The sequence below is a fragment of the Epinephelus lanceolatus genome, chromosome 15, assembly GCF_041903045.1.
Source record: "Epinephelus lanceolatus isolate andai-2023 chromosome 15, ASM4190304v1, whole genome shotgun sequence".
Taxonomy (NCBI): Eukaryota; Metazoa; Chordata; class Actinopteri; order Perciformes; family Serranidae; genus Epinephelus; species Epinephelus lanceolatus.
Genome location: NC_135748.1, coordinates 30,122,673 through 30,140,344, shown reverse-complemented (window position 1 = coordinate 30,140,344; position 17,672 = coordinate 30,122,673). Strand labels below are relative to the sequence as shown.

Sequence of the window (17,672 nt, the reverse complement as noted above, 5' to 3'; positions counted from 1 at the left end):
TTTGCCATGCAGGAATATAATGACTAAACAGTGACTGATCTGGTTTGTCATGTTGGACTGCTATTATTTTGAACACAACTGTACTAGTTTTGTTTTTTTGTTTTCAAATCCTGATTTTCTGAACTGGGACATGAACAACCCTGTTGCAGTCTGAGGCCTGATCACTCTGAACCAAAGTCAGGGTGATAATGCTGCAAGGAAAACTAGAGAAGAAGAAGTCACTGCTCCAAACTGTAAATTGTAAAAATAATACTTTGATCTTGGAAACAAAGATCACATTGAGGCTTGTGCTTGGTGAGGTTACTGTCAGCTCTGTGTTCAGTGGTCTGTGTCAGAGTCTCTTCCTCTTCAGCAGCTGCAGTCGCTTCCTGCTGTAACAGCTCAGTGTCTCTGCAGTCTGACTGAGGGAGGTTTTTGTACCACCATAAATCACTGTGTGAACACAGCAGCACTGTTGATGTAGTGGTAACTCTGACAGTAATAAACTGCTGCATCTTCAGTCTGAACTCCACTGATGGTCAAAGTGAAGTCAGAGCTGCTTCCACTGCCACTAAACCGAGCTGGTGTTCCTGATTCACGTGTGCTCACCAATTTTATTAGGAGCTTTGGAGGCTGTCCAGATTTCTGTTGGTACCAAGACATCCGACCTCCATGACTATCTGTATAAACAGCTTGGCTGGTCTTACAGGTGAGAGTGACAGTGGATCCTGGAGCAGATGTCACCAGTGGAGGCTGAGTCACAGTCACCTGAGCGCTGCATCCTGCAGACAAAAACAAATCATTCATTTATCAGCAGAAATCAATGAGAGAAAAGGCAGCACATCATGTTTGAAATGTTGCTGAGTGAATGAACCTGTGAAACAGCAGCAGGCCAGCGTCCAGATGAGGATGGTGATGAGAGTCATGGTGCTTGTGCTTTCTGCTGTGTTGACTGACACATCTGAGTCCTGCAGTGTTGAACTCACAGGACTATAAACCTTCTCACTTCACTGGAGGATCAGCTGACCATGCAAAGCCTCCTCTCTATGGAAATCATTTCTCTGCTCTCAACACACTCAAGGCAACGTGGGACACAAAATCAGGAGGAATACTGCTTGGATTTACACCATCTATCATCTTAATGGAAAAGAAGAAAAGATTTATATTACAAGTGCAGTTGAGGATTTAAGGACAAGTTTGTGTTCACTGTGCTTGGTATGATATGTCTGTTTGTCTGCCTTTCATTTACTCACAGGGTTTAATGCAGATAAATTATATGTTTATATTCATTTTAATATTAGTTTGAAATCATTATTATTTAAAATGCATCATGGGTATTTGACCATGTATTAACTGATATAAAACTGTGAAGAAAAATGACTTTTATTACAAACAGACTGTAATCATTTCTCTGTCAGGTGTAGAAAAGTAAAGAAAAACTCAAGAAATAATCTTTATTTATACAATATTTTCATTCCATGTCATTAGAAACACTTTGTAGATTTATTATAATATGATTTTCTCAATTTAATTATAAAAATCAGAGAGTATTTTCAGTGGATAGATGCTTGTTCACAGTGCAGGAGGTTTTTGTACGGCCACTTAATGAGTTTGTATCACTGTGGTGGACTTTTGGTGGAGGAACCAAACTCATCGTTGACTGTAAGTACCAGAGATTTTATTTCATTTAATTCAATATATAGCCGACAGAACTATTTTCAAGTATTGAATGAGACTCTTATCAAATTTAGTGTTTGTACGCTGATGATATTTTTTTGTTATTTGATCAATCTGATGAGAAATTGTAGAAACCAAAATTATCTCAGCATTTTCTTTGAATTTAAAAAGAAAAACCATGAAATGACAATTTTCTTATTTCTTTCATATTGACATCGAATTTTTTGTCTCTAAAAAATGTTTAACAGTAACAGTTGTTCAAATCAGAACTTGAACCCTCAAAAAATGAAATTACTAGGGTTTTTTTTATTCATTAATTTGGAAATTATATTTCTAAAAACTGAATTATAATCCGATGTGGATTCTGTTAAACACAGAGATGTTTTTCTCAGTAAATGCAGTTTATCTTTGTGTTCACGGTTCAGTCATTTTCTATGTAGTGAAAAGGAAGTGAAAGAGACAGATGACAAAGGTTTTAACTGTATTCACATGAGTGTTTCAGCTCTGTCAGTTTCAACAGAAGAAAATCATCACAGGGACGAGTTATTCACTGTCACACATTATGAAACACATATGAAGATGTCATCAATAATCATTATCAATCAAGCTTTTTAGTCTCACTTGAATCATGTGGCTGATGGTCTGATACTGAGTGATTTATGAGTGCAACAGCAGCACAAGTTATTCTGTTTGATTTGATCAAATGTAAGAAATGAGCAGGATGTGATTTTTCTTTATTACCAAGCCTTCACTCTCATTCCTTTGTCTTTTCTCCCCCCTCTCCTCCCCCCTCTCTGTCTCCTCCAGTGGGTGTGGTGCGGCCCACCCTGACCGTCCTCCCCCCCTCCAGAGAGGAGCTGCAGCAGGACAGTGCTACACTGGTGTGTGTGGCCAGCGGGGGCTTCCCCTCAGCCTGGAGGCTGGGCTGGAAGGTGGGGGGCTGCAGCAGCTCCTCAGGGGTGTCACACAGCCTGGAGGTCCTGGGGAGGGACGGCCACTACAGCTGGAGCAGCACCCTGAGCCTCCCTGCAGACCAGTGGAGGAAGGCGGGCTCAGTGAGCTGTGAGGCCAGTCTGAATGGGCAGAGCCCTGTCACTCAAAGCCTGGACCCTGACCGCTGCTCAGAGTAGAGAAACAACAGAGTCTCTGCTCAGTCAAATTCTGCTTTTACAAACAAATCCAACCTGCTGTAATTAACATGTGATCTGCTGCCATTCTGCTTTTATGTGACTTCATGTCTTTATTTGAACATTTATACATTGTTACAGTCACATGCTGTCGTCTTTGAGGTTTTGAAACAGAAATAAATATTTCATGCACTTATGTCTGGTGGTCCTTTTTTGTTCTTTCATTTCTTAAGTGTGGATGAAGTTAAAATGAATCATTGCTGGGTTTGGTTAAATATCTGCTGCTGCTTCTTTCATGGAGGAACAAAAACGACATTGAAACCTTTTGCTGGGGAAAAGTATAGAAATCTATTATTAAAGTAAAACATGCACTGAAATAATAGAAAAAAGCATCAACACTTTAATCTAAAGAAATAAAGAACATTATTATCAAGAAAATCACAGCAGCATAAGACTTGTAGTCGTAGTTATGTTTGGCTGACTGACTTCAACATCACTGTTAAGAACATGAGTCAGAAATATTCTACTGAGAAAGGTTAGACAGGTATAGTGTTATAATATTAAAGCTGTACAGCAAAGAAATGATCAAGTTATCCTAGTAATATGATAATATAATAATCATTTTGTATATAACAAACTCTTCATACATGAGGACTGTCCAAATGAGTCCTTTTTACTGTGTTTGGTTGATTCATGTTTGAATTTGTAAAGAGCTGGAAGAACAGCAACAAAGCCCCTGAGTACCAACATTTCTGTCAGGATTACAGCAGCAGCTGGTGAAATCATAACAAGAACTGGGAAAAGTTTATGAGATAGAGTTAACAGGAATATTCAGGAGCTTGTTAGTTTGGGCCCAACGCCCAAAAATAGCATGTAGCTCCTCTAAACACGATGGCCTGAGAATCAAAAGCAAAATCCTTTGGGCCGAGAAATAAGAACAAAGTTGTCACTGGCTTTGGGGTAAATGGTTTCAGATGAAAACTGTTATTCAAAAAATCATGATGTTGTGAATTTGGGCAAAAACACCCTGTTGCAACCGAAGGCTTGATTGTTCTGAACCAAGTTTAGTGTGATAACACAGCAACGACATGCTTGGTGAGGTTACTGTCAGCTCTGTGTTCAGTGGTCTGTGTCAGAGTCTCTTCCTCTTCAGCAGCTGCAGTCGCTTCCTGCTGTAACAGCTCAGTGTCTCTGCAGTCTGACTGAGGGAGGTTTTTGTACCACCATAAATCACTGTGTGAACACATCACCACTGTGGTAACTCTGACAGTAATAAACTGCTGCATCTTCAGTCTGAACTCCACTGATGGTCAAAGTGAAGTCAGAGCTGCTTCCACTGCCACTAAACCGAGCTGGTGTTCCTGATTCACGTGTGCTCACAAATGTTATCAGGAGCTTTGGAGGCTGTCCAGATTTCTGTTGATACCAGAACATACAATCTCCATAACTAGAGTGTCTGTAAACAGCTTGGCTGGTCTTACAGGTGAGAGTGACAGTGGATCCTGGAGTAAATGTCACCACTGGAGGCTGAGTCACAGTCACCTGAGCGCTGCATCCTGCAGACAAAAACAAATCATTCATTTATCAGCAGAAATCAATGAGAGAAAAGGCAGCACATCATGTTTGAAATGTTGCTGAGTGAATGAACCTGTGAAACAGCAGCAGGCCAGCGTCCAGATGAGGATGGTGATGAGAGTCATGGTGCTTGTGCTTTCTGCTGTGTTGACTGACACATCTGAGTCCTGCAGTGTTGAACTCACAGGACTATAAACCTTCTCACTTCACTGGAGGATCAGCTGACCATGCAAAGCCTCCTCTCTATGGAAATCATTTCTCTGCTCTCAACACACTCAAGGCAACGTGGGACACAAAATCAGGAGGAATACTGCTTGGATTTACACCATCTATCATCTTAATGGAAAAGAAGAAAAGATTTATATCACAAGTGCAGTTGAGGATTTAAGGACAAGTTTGTGTTCACTGTGCTTGGTATGATATGTCTGTTTGTCTGCCTTTCATTTACTCACAGGGTTTAATGCAGAGAAATTATATGTTTATATTCATTTTAATATTAGTTTGAAATCATTATTATTTAAAATGCATCATTTGTATTTGACCATGTATTCCTGCGAAAAACCTGTGTAAAAAAGTAACTGTGTTACAAACAGACTGTAACTGTTTGTCAGTCAGGTGTTGTCAGAAGGCAAACACACAGCTGTCCTTGTGAAACAGAAAAAGCAGAGGTGAGTTGGAGAAACAGTTCATCATCTTGAAGATCATTTGGTCGTTCGCAGCCCACTTAGACAAGTGTGACTTTATTTTATAATGGTTCTTCTCTTCATCATAAACAATCTCCTTTTCATTTCTTTACAGTATCACATGACTCTGTCTCCTTTAACAGGTCTATAGCACCCCCTGCTGGCAAACTGTATCAACTGATCTCACTGACGTGCCACAAACATTGATTGACTTTGAATTTCTTCAATAATTTCATGTCACTGATGATCCAGGTGTTGCGTTTAGAATAATGTGATGTAAACCCATCTGACCTCAGCATATTTGGGGCCCGCTCAGTGTTTCAGTTGATCATCCCAGCTACCTGATCTTTCTCTCTACACATCACAGCAACACCAGCACGTCTCTCCTTTCAAAAAAGGATATAAATAAATGAAAAGATCAACATCACAACATAAAGATGAAACGTAACGCACACCAAAGGTTGTAGTGAGGTTCTGATCACTGGTAGAAGACCTGCAGGTTGAAAACAAGTGTCACACACTCTGGCTCCATATGCATTTCTCTTTCATTCAGATGACACTTCAGCTCTCAGGCTTTGTCAAGACCAACAATCACACTCACACACAAGCACACTGATTGGTTATATAGGTCACACCCTGGACACACAGCTGATAGTGATTAGATCATCATATGACACCATTAGGTTGAGCACAAAACAATCAAGAGGCCCTCAACAAATCAAAACCTTTGAACAAAACAGTTTTTTAGCTACACTACATTTAAAAATGTTAAAATACACAAGTATTAAGTTGATTTCTAAAACACAAATGGCAAAAGTTTAGACATCAGCTCTAACTGAACGTCAGAAACAACTTTATCTAAATATCCAGTAAGTCAAGGAACATACAGAAAACATTTCAAGTCATAATTCATAATAAGTCCATTTGGGTAACAGAGTTCTTAGACAGTGGATCCAATCATGTTCCCTCCTGGAAAGTAAAACATCCAAATGACCTCCTCTTGCAGTGATTGTTACCTTCTCAATCCAATGATGGAGGTCATGAGAAAATGGAATACTTCCTGTCAAAGAGAAATACATATGGAGCCAGAGTGTGCTACACCTTTATTCTTCCATCAGAATCAATACCACTCTCATATCATATGGTGAATATAAAGCTTAGTTAAAGTAGGTAAAGTTGCAGGTGTCTTATGAATTGTAATTTTACTACTGTCTGTGTAAAATGGACATAACATGATGCTGGTTCATACATTTTTGACATGGAATAGAAACAAAAGTTCACAAGAACATATAATATGTGACAATGAATTAGTGTTAGTGTGTAGTGTGTGCTTGGTGAGGTTACTGTCAGCTCTGTGTTCAGTGGTCTGTGTCAGAGTCTCTTCCTCTTCAGCAGCTGCAGTCGCTTCCTGCTGTAACAGCTCAGTGTCTCTGCAGTCTGACTGAGGGAGGTTTTTGTACGACGAAAAATCACTGTGTGAACACATCAGCACTGTTGATGTAGTGGTAACTCTGACAGTAATAAACTGCTGCATCTTCAGTCTGAACTCCACTGATGGTCAAAGTGAAGTCAGAGCTGCTTCCACTGCCACTAAACCGAGCTGGTGTTCCTGATTCACGTGTGCTCACCAATTTTATTAGGAGCTTTGGAGGCTGTCCAGATTTCTGTTGGTACCAGTGCAAATAATCTCCATAAGTAGAGCCTCTGTAAACATCTTGGCTGGTCTTACAGGTGAGAGTGACAGTGGATCCTGGAGTAAATGTCACCACTGGAGGCTGAGTCACAGTCACCTGAGCGCTGCATCCTGCAGACAAAAACAAATCATTCATTTATCAGCAGAAATCAATGAGAGAAAAGGCAGCACATCATGTTTGAAATGTTGCTGAGTGAATGAACCTGTGAAACAGCAGCAGGCCAGCGTCCAGATGAGGATGGTGATGAGAGTCATGGTGCTTGTGCTTTCTGCTGTGTTGACTGACACATCTGAGTCCTGCAGTGTTGAACTCACAGGACTATAAACCTTCTCACTTCACTGGAGGATCAGCTGACCATGCAAAGCCTCCTCTCTATGGAAATCATTTCTCTGCTCTCAACACACTCAAGGCAACGTGGGCATTTTACCATGTATCAACTGCTACACTGCAACAGTTCATCATCTTGAGGATTATTCGTCCGTTGAAAGCCCATCTCAAAAAGTCTGACTTTGTGCTGTTTTTATGGTTCTTCTCTTCATCAAAAACTCTTATTTCTTCATAGTCTCACATGACGTCTTCATTAACAGGTCTATAACACCCCCTGCTGGCACATTGGATCAACACTGAACTCACTATGATCTGACACAATTTGATTGTTGGAGTGTCTTCATTCCTTTCATAGTCATGTATGTCTCTTAACCTGATTCAGGTGTTGCACGATAATGTGATGTTAACCTGTCTGACCTCAGTGTATTTCGGGCTGCTCAGTGTTTCAGCTCATCACCCCAACTGATCTTTCTCATCACGTTCCCTGGCAATGTGACCAGAGGCTGAGCACTGGGACCGTTTCAGTCATTTTTACCAATTTGCCTTGAAGGGAAAGTAGACACAAGGTTTCCAATTAGTAACACATATGTGACACTCCTAGAAAAAAAAGCTAAAACCCAAATATATTCCAAAAATGGCTGTGTAAGTTGAGGACATAGTCAGGGGGAAGGGTTGCTGTCTGCCAGCCCAGGGGGAAATTTTAGGGGAAGACCCACTCAGGCCAATGCAAAAAGAAAGGTTACAGACACAAAGAGAGACAAGCAAGACTCAAAGTAAAGTGCAATGTGAAAACACAACAACACTCAACTGTACAATAGGAGTGGATGCTTTGGGAGCTAGGCCACAGCTTGGACAGACCCCAGTCCTCCCTTCCTTGGTCAGAGTTCAGCCTGAAAGACAAATACACATTAAAATGGGCAGGTGGGAGACTGCACTGTTTTGCTGTTAATATAACCTTTTACAAACTATTACATAAATGAATTACATTTAAAAAAACATAACCCAAATGCAGAGCAGCATCAAACTCACCGGGTCGAGCAAAAGGCCTGAGATGGACCATTCATGGGGTTCAGGGACAAATAGACAAACACTGTATTTACTGTAAAGATACTGTTGCTGCTAATAGGTCCCACTTTAGTCTTTACATGCTTATTTGTAATAATACGTGCTTAGACTACAGTTCACATGAGCTGGTTTAGTGCCATGTGAAGTGGCAACAGCTTACTCTGAGGAGGGGCCCACAAAGTCCACTTAGGGCCCCCAAAAGTCAAGGGCCGGCACTTGAGTTTAGTATTGCAGGAAACAGACTCATTCAACTTCATGATGAGACTCTCATATCATATGGTTAATATAAAGCTGAAGCCAGTTAGCTTAGCTTAGCATACAGACTGGAAGCAGGGGAAAAGGGTGCCTGTCCTTTGACAAGAAGATCAGCCAATCAGCTCCTCCAAAACTCACGAGCCTATTTGATTTCTGGTTTATTTGATCTGTGCAAAGAAAACAAAGTCTCCACTGGTTACCTGTGTGTTCAGAAATACAATCTGACGCTCGACTATAAAATGAGAGCGCTGTTGTTGGAAGAAACAGAGAGTTGTTCTTCTACATGAGTTACAAACCATTAAGTTAATGACTTGTTGCTCTGCTGCTCCGTTTCCCCAGACAGAGCGCCCAGAGTACGCTCTGCTGCTCCGAGAGTGTGGTGTTCTGAATAACCGAGCGCTACTTTCTAACAGCGCTCCAACTTTACAGATGGTCCAGTTTGTGCCAGAGTGCACTCCAGCACTTGGAGTGAGGATTTCCTAATGAACCCATTGTTTCCAGTATGTACTCCTGTAAAACCACAACAAGCTGATTTTCTTCTCTGTTATTTGTGATGGTTAAACAAACATATTACATTTTAACTGGTGAGCTTTAGAGGAGCTGGGAGGTGGTTTTAGTTAACGCTAGACAGAACCAGGCTAGCTGTTTACCTCTGTTTCAAGTCTTTATGCTAAGCTAAGCTAAACTGTTGCTGGCTAGCTTCATATTTAATGGACAGATGTGAGAGTGGTGTCTGTCAGCAAGTAGGCACAATGTATATTTCTGAAAATGTTTAATCTATTTTGTAAAATGGAAAAATAACATGTTTATGTATATTTGGATTCCAGGTTACATTTTACACTTTATAAATTCTGATGATATGCCTCAGTGGAAAATGAACATTATGGGATGCTGCTTGTCATAACTTCTTGACATGGAAAAAAAATGAAAGTACACAGCAATGTATAAAATAAGCCAATCTGTTAATGTGAATATGTAGTGTGTGCTTGGTGAGGTTACTGTCAGCTCTGTGTTCAGTGGTCTGTGTCAGAGTCTCTTCCTCTTCAGCAGCTGCAGTCGCTTCCTGCTGTAACAGCTCAGTGTCTCTGCAGTCTGACTGAGGGAGGTTTTTGTACGACGACAAATCACTGTGTGAACACATTGGCACTGTTGAAGACGTGAATACTTTCACAGTAATAAACTGCTGCATCTTCAGTCTGAACTCCACTGATGGTCAAAGTGAAGTCAGAGCTGCTTCCACTGCCGCTAAACCGAGCTGGTGTTCCTGAACGTCTGATGCTTGCTTTTTGTATTAGGAGCTTTGGAGGTTGTCCAGACTTTTGTTGGTACCAGAACATACACTGATCACCACTACAAGTTGCAACATTTTGGCTGGTCTTACAGGTGAGAGTGACAGTGGATCCTGGAGTAGATGTCACCACTGGAGGCTGAGTCACAGTCACCTGAGCGCTGCATCCTGCAGACAAAAACAAATCATTCATTTATCAGCAGAAATCAATGAGAGAAAAGGCAGCACATCATGTTTGAAATGTTGCTGAGTGAATGAACCTGTGAAACAGCAGCAGGCCAGCGTCCAGATGAGGATGGTGATGAGAGTCATGGTGCTTGTGCTTTCTGCTGTGTTGACTGACACATCTGAGTCCTGCAGTGTTGAACTCACAGGACTATAAACCTTCTCACTTCACTGGAGGATCAGCTGACCATGCAAAGTGTCTCTATGAAAATTTTCCATAATGAGAAAGAAGAAAATGGACATTGGATGAAGAACTGTCACTAAGTTTCCCAACTTTTTTACATTTTATCCAAATTTTCCAAAACACTGACATTTATTGAGGCCCGCTGCGACTGATACCATATTCATGTGTTAAACTTTAGAATCTTATGAATATCACCTAATGATTAAAAGCTGTTTAAGTTCATTTTTCCTACATGTGTGTTCAGTGTTGTGTGGTGGAGGTTTTTGTACTTCTTAACCAGCTTCAATCACTGTGTTACAAATTTAATGGAGGGACTAAAATCATTATGAATAAAAACAGTTGCAGTGATAAATAACATGATGAAGTTTGCTGGACTTTTAATCTGTGGACAGTGTTCAGACATTAACTGGTTTGGAGACTTCCACTGAGTTTCCTTTCTGTGTTAATGGACTGAAAATCACAGAATAGATTCTTTTTGTTCATGTTTTGTGCAGCTGTCAGTAGAGACACTGTTAAATATGTTTTGATATCAGTGAGTCCAACCAGAATGTAACTTTCCCAGCTTCCTCATAAAGAGACTGAATGAAGTGACAAGAATATAAGTTTCAAACTGTATATGGAAGAGCGTCTGTGAGTCTGTTTCAGTTTGATTTAGATTCATTGTGGTTCTGCTTGATGACTCTTGTGTTGTGTTCACTGGACCAGTTATCCTCATCACAGTCTCTTCACCAACCCTCTGCACCTGCAGCAGGCCGTTTTCACTTCAGTCAAGTAAGTAGAGGCTACATCTCCCTGTGGACTGATGAAGAACATGGAGAAACTTTCTCATAAATAGATGCAGGCTGCCCTCTGCTGGCTGTCCAGGTTCACAACAACTTTATATTGACCTGAGACTGATTTTGTATTTGATCCTCAGGTCTTTAAAATGATCATGTGCATCAGTTTGTTCATCCATATGCTTTAGGAGGACTCAGGGGAAGTCAGGAGTCAGGGTCCACTTGGATGCCCCTATAGTACATAAAACATCATAATGTGCCGACTGCTGTGACCCAGTTTGCAAGGAACCATTTCAGTGGAGAAAACACAATGCAGTGCCTTACAGGCTTCCGTACATGCTAGAAAATGTTATCTGCTTTGTCATCTCCTCCAATTAAGTTTTCTGTCTTCAGGTTTTAACTCATCCTATCTTTACTACTTCTGCCTGCAGAGTGGCAGACCGGGGTGGTGGTCCCCATCTTCAAAAAAGAGGACCAGAGGATGTGCTCCAGCTATTGGGGTATCACACGATTGTCGAACCTCAGAATCAGGAGGAGCAATGCGGTTTCCATCCTGGCCTTTGAACAGTGGACCAGCTCTTAGGTCAGAAGGGGTCCGATTTGGGGACCTCAGAAGTGCATCTCTGCTTTTCGCAGATGATGTGGTTCTGTTGGCTCCATCACACTGTGACTTCCAGCATGCACTGGGGCCTTTTGCAGCTGAGTGTGAAGCAGTTGGAATGAGAGTCAGCACTTTCAAGTCTGTGGCCATAGTTCTCTGCCGGAAACCGGTCTATTGTCCTCTCCGGGTTAGGGGAGAGTTACTGCTTCAAGCGAGGGAGTTCAAGTGTCTCAGGGTCTTCTTCACGAGTGAGGGTAGAATGGAGCGTGAGATGGATCGGCGGGTCGATGCGGCTTCTGCAGTGATGCAGGCGCTGCGCTGGTCTGTCATGGTGAAGAGGGAGCTGAGACGGAAGGCGAGGCTTTCGATTTACTGGTCCATCTACGTCCCAACCCTCACCTATGGTCATGAGCTCTGGGTAGTGACTGAATAATGAGATTGCAGATACAAGCGGCGGAAATGAGTTTCCTCTGTGGGGTGGCTGGGCTCAGTCTTAGAGATAGGGTAAGGAGCTCAGACATCGTCCAACTGGAGGCCCCTGGGCAGAAGGTTACTGTCAGCTCTGTGTTCAGTGGTCTGTGTCAGAGTCTCTTCCTCTTCAGCAGCTGCAGTCGCTTCCTGCTGTAACAGCTCAGTGTCTCTGCAGTCTGACTGAGGGAGGTTTTTGTACCACCATAAATCACTGTGTGAACACATAGCCACTGTGGTAACTCTGACAGTAATAAACTGCTGCATCTTCAGTCTGAACTCCACTGATGGTCAAAGTGAAGTCAGAGCTGCTTCCACTGCCACTAAACCGAGCTGGTGTTCCTGATTCACGTGTGCTCACCAAATATATTAGGAGCTTTGGAGGCTGTCCAGATTTCTGTTGATACCAGGACATTAAATCTCCATAACTAGAGTGTCTGAAAACAGCTTGGCTGGTCTTACAGGTGAGAGTGACAGTGGATCCTGGAGCAGATGTCACCACTGGAGGCTGAGTCACAGTCACCTGAGCGCTGCATCCTGCAGACAAAAACAAATCATTCATTTATCAGCAGAAATCAATGAGAGAAAAGGCAGCACATCATGTTTGAAATGTTGCTGAGTGAATGAACCTGTGAAACAGCAGCAGGCCAGCGTCCAGATGAGGATGGTGATGAGAGTCATGGTGCTTGTGCTTTCTGCTGTGTTGACTGACACATCTGAGTCCTGCAGTGATGAACTCACAGGACTATAAACCTTCTCACTTCACTGGAGGATCAGCTGACCATGCAAAGCCTCCTCTCTATGGAAATCATTTCTCTGCTCTCAACACACTCAAGGCAACGTGGGACACAAAATCAGGAGGAATACTGCTTGGATTTACACCATCTATCATCTTAATGGAAAAGAAGAAAAGATTTATATTACAAGTGCAGTTGAGGATTTAAGGACAAGTTTGTCTTCACTGTGCTTGGTATGATATGTCTGTTTGTCTGCCTTTCATTTACTCACAGGGTTTAATGGAGATAAATTATATGTTTATATTCATTTTAATATTAGTTTGAAATCATTATTATTTAAAATGCATCATGGGTATTTGACCATGTATTAACTGATATAAAACTGTGAAGAAAAATGACTTTTTTTTACAAACAGACTGTAATCATTTCTCTGTCAGGTGTAGAAAAGTAAAGAAAAACTCAAGAAATAATCTTTTTTTGTACAATATTTTCATTCCATATCATTAAAGAAGCTTGACAGATTCAGTTAAGTTTAATTTTCTCTCTGTAATTATAAAAATCAGAGAGTATTTTCAGTGGATAGATGCTTGTTCACAGTGCAGGAAGTTTTTGTACGGCCACTTAATGAGTTTGTATCACTGTGGTGGACTTTTGGTGGAGGAACCAAACTCGTCGTTGACTGTAAGTACCAGAGATTTTATTTCATATAATATATAACAAATGCAACTTTTGTCAGATATTTCACAAGACTCTGATTTTATTTAGTTTCTTTATTGATGAATATTTTTGTAATTTTATGAAGCTGATCTCACACTCAGAGAAGAAACTTCAAATAAATAAATATTAACTTGCAAATAGTTGCATTTTAATTTACACAAAATAAGTCATTTATTATTATTTTTCATGGTAACATTGAATATTTCGCTAATGGAAAGAACGTTAAAACGTAACAGTCAACAGTCAAATCAGACCCTGAATGCTCAAAAATTACATTTGTGGTTACAATTTCTTCATTTATGTTAAAAATATCAAATAATTTATTGAATTATAATCTGACGTGGATTCTGTTAAACACAAAGATGTTTTTCTCAGTAAATGCAGTTTATCTTTGTGTTCACGGTTCATTCATTTTCCATGTAGTGAAAAAGAAGTGAAAGAGACAGATGACAAAGGTTTTAACTGTATTCACATGAGTGTTTCAGCTCTGTCAGTTTCAACAGAAGAAAATCATCACAGGGACGAGTTATTCACTGTCACACATTATGAAACACATATGAAGATGTCATCAATAATCATTATCAATCAAGCTTTTTAGTCTCACTTGAATCATGTGGCTGATGGTCTGATACTGAGTGATTTATGAGTGCAACAGCAGCACAAGTTATTCTGTTTGATTTGATCAAATGTAAGAAATGAGCAGGATGTGATTTTTCTTTATTACCAAGCCTTCACTCTCATTCCTTTGTCTTTTCTCCCCCCTCTCCTCCCCCCTCTCTGTCTCCTCCAGTGGGTGTGGTGCGGCCCACCCTGAGCGTCCTCCCCCCCTCCAGAGAGGAGCTGCAGCAGGACAGTGCCACACTGGTGTGTGTGGCCAGCGGGGGCTTCCCCTCAGCCTGGAGGCTGGGCTGGAAGGTGGGGGGCAGCAGCAGCAGCAGCTCCTCAGGGGTGTCACACAGCCTGGAGGTCCTGGGGAGGGACGGCCACTACAGCTGGAGCAGCACCCTGAGCCTCCCTGCAGACCAGTGGAGGAAGGTGGGCTCAGTGAGCTGTGAGGCCAGTCTGAATGGACAGAGCCCTGTCACTCAAAGCCTGGACCCTGACCGCTGCTCAGAGTAGAGCTTCAGCAACACTTCCTGTCTGGAAATGATGCTGCTTCTTTCATACACATCTTGATGAAGCTACACATCTCCTCTCTTCACATCTTTCTGCACTTTCACAGCTCTCTGCTCAGTGTTTTAGTCTGCATGTTGCTTTCTAATACTCATCTTCTGCATGTTCTTCTTTATCTTCATTACTTTTCAACTTCAACTGAATGTTATTAGTTTCACTCCAACACAAACTATTCATTCATCACAAATGTGGCATGAACATTAAACCATCATTAAATAAAACTGTGGATTATAATGAGTCAGTGTCTTTGTGTTTCTTTTATGATATATTCATTATGACAAATACCTTCTTGATCATTGCAAGATCATAACTGATATCATACTATACCTGTTAGTACAGAAGATGGCTGTATTTTTATTTCTTTGTGACACTATAATAGTATATAGTGTAATAATAGTATAGTATGAAATCGTGAAATTTTGACATGTTGAGTAATTAAATTAGAATCTATATTTCCTTTTGGACTGTGAGATTTGAGGTTTTTATGTGGCTGTAGAGACACTGTTAAAAATTTTCATGATATCAGTGGCTATAGTCCAACCAGAATGTAACTTTCCCAGCTTCCTCATAAAGAGACTGAATGAAGTGACAAGAATATAAGTTTCAAACTGTATATGGAAGAGCGTCTGTGAGTCTGTTTCAGTTTGATTTAGATTCATTGTGGTTCTGCTTGATGACTCTTGTGTTGTGTTCACTGGACCAGTTATCCTCATCACAGTCTCTTCACCAACCCTCTGCACCTGCAGCAGACCGTTTTCACTTCAGTCAAACCGAAGTAGGTTTTTGTACGACGACAATCACATCACTTAGTGAACGTTCCGTTGTAATGGTCACCCAGACAGTAATAATCTCCAACATCTTCAGCCTTAAAGTCACTGATGGTTAAAGTGTAGCGAGAACCAGATCTACTGCCACTGAATCGAGACGGAGTTCCTGAGAAGAGAGTTGATGAACTGTATATAAGAAGTTTGGGAGCCTGTCCAGGTTTCTGAAGGTACCAACTGAGATCAGCACCAATATCTGAACTCCCTGTGGCGCTGATGGTCACAGTCCCCCCAAGACTAACAGACTTGGATTTGTCAGTCTGAGTCAGAAAATTGTTGGCAGAAGACTCTGAAATGAGAAATGAAATATAAACCTTGAGTATCAGCAGTTTAGAATATAATAAATTAGACATTAATCAAAGCCACAATGTCAGACACATTTTCAGAACCTCTCACCCTGACTCAGAAAACCCAACATGACAAGCAGAGTTATTGTCAACATCATCCTGATGCAGTTTTCAGTGTGAGTGCATGAAAACAGTTCAGACTCTCTGTGACATGAGAACTTAAAACTGTGAGGAGCAGTGATGCATTAAAGTCATGCAAAACACATCTGGGCACACCTGTCCATGTGAAACAGAGAGGGAGAGATGAGGTGGAGGAAGTAGAGGCTACATCTCCCTGTGGACTGATGAAGAACATGAAGAAACTTTTGACTCTCTGTTCCTCATCTCTCTGCTGTTTCTGTCTTTGAAAAGTTTCTCAAAAGTCTTTGTGCTCATTAATAGATGCAGGCTGCCCTCTGCTGGCTGTCCATTAGATTCCTTCACTCTTTTCATAAGCATGACAACAGTCTTTGAATCCAGATGCTTCAGCTGTGACACATGTGGACTCAGTGAGGTCACATCATGTGAGAAACAAATGCCATCTTTGCTATTAAATGTCCAGTGTGTGTGATTTTGTGACATCTACTGGTGAGGTTGCAGAACTGAAACTTCTGTTGGTGCCAGTGGTTTTGAAGAGCTATGGTGGCCAATGCAAAAAGGCATCAATGTGAATTGCCCCATTTAGAGCCAGGTTCTGATTCGTCTGTTCTAGGCTTCCGTAGAACAACATGGCAACCGAAGTGGAAGAGGACTCACACTGTGTGGCTCATCCTATGGTAACGAAAAAGCCAGTAGTCTTAATTTCAAGTGATTAACACAGTAATGATGAATTCTATACCATTTCTCCCTGAATCCTACACACTGCACTTTTTAGGGCTAGCAATCCCTTACCACATGGACAGTCATTCATTCATTCATTCATTTTCCGTAACTGCTTATCCTGTTAAGGATTGCGGGGGTGCTGGAGCCTACCAGCTGACTTTGGGCGAGAGGCGGGCTACACCCTGGACAGGTCACCAGACTATGACAGGGTGCCACATGGACAATAAATCCTTAAGGTTAAACACCACTGTATTTGCCCAGGGCCAATTAACTGCTAAATTTAAAGCATTTTAAAACAAAAGTCTTAAATCAGAGGTTCTCGGAGTTTTGTTTATGTGACTGAGTGCCATTTTAGTGACCTAGCTAATGACTGAAGGCCATACAGGAAAAATTAAACTCTATGACATGACATTTTTAATGACTTTTTTAAATGACATTTTTTATGGCACAATAACACTGTACAAAAACTACAACAATGAACAATGGTATAGCCTACCCAACACTCATATTACGGTCTAGTTTCCCACTTTTTAATACATTTGAAAGAAATGAAACCGTCCCTACAGTGTTCTGTAGGCAACTATATTGCAATTTAGTTGCAATGTTGCTGCTTGCGATCACCGCAGGTCAGTTGTTGCTGCCGTTCGACGCAATGCTAAAGTAGCATCTCACTGAACTGGTCTCATCTTGCTCTCTCTGCCTGGTTAGCACGAGCTAACACAATGGGAGCAGCTAACATCCGATGACAATCTCACACTGACACTGAAATAGCTTCTGTAGTTGATTCTGTAGTTGAACCTGTTAATAACTGTTGGGTAATGTTAGCTGTATGATGCTAATGATTAGCCCTGCCCCTGTGTGTGTAACAGTAGTCTCATGAGAGGCAGGGGCTGACCGAATCAAAACACCGCTCGCAGCTCTGCAATGAAATTAGATTCTACCCATTTCAGACAAATAAAACTGTGGTAAAATTGCGCTGACTGGACAAAACTGCAAGGCTAACAGGAATTGGATGAATTTGTGTTAACTGGTGTGATTGCAACAACTCAACATCCTGGAGGGACTGATGAAAGAGAGAGACAGTAGAATGATTGACATGCCTAATCCCAGCTGTCAAGTTGTGGTACGGTAACACCACTTGCACAAACC

At 41.3% G+C, this 17,672-nt stretch overlaps 1 gene segment (V, D, J or C); it reads left to right on the top strand.

Moving 5' to 3' along the window:
* Positions 1-1,499: 1,499 nt before the first annotated feature.
* LOC144466971 (Ig lambda-3 chain C region-like) lies at positions 1,500-14,785 on the top strand (the record flags this gene model as incomplete). The annotated part of the segment is given in 2 exon segments: positions 1,500-1,641; positions 14,169-14,785. Coding segments are annotated over 2 exon segments (471 nt in total), but the record flags the coding sequence as incomplete, so codon positions are not given.
* Positions 14,786-17,672: the final 2,887 nt, after the last annotated feature.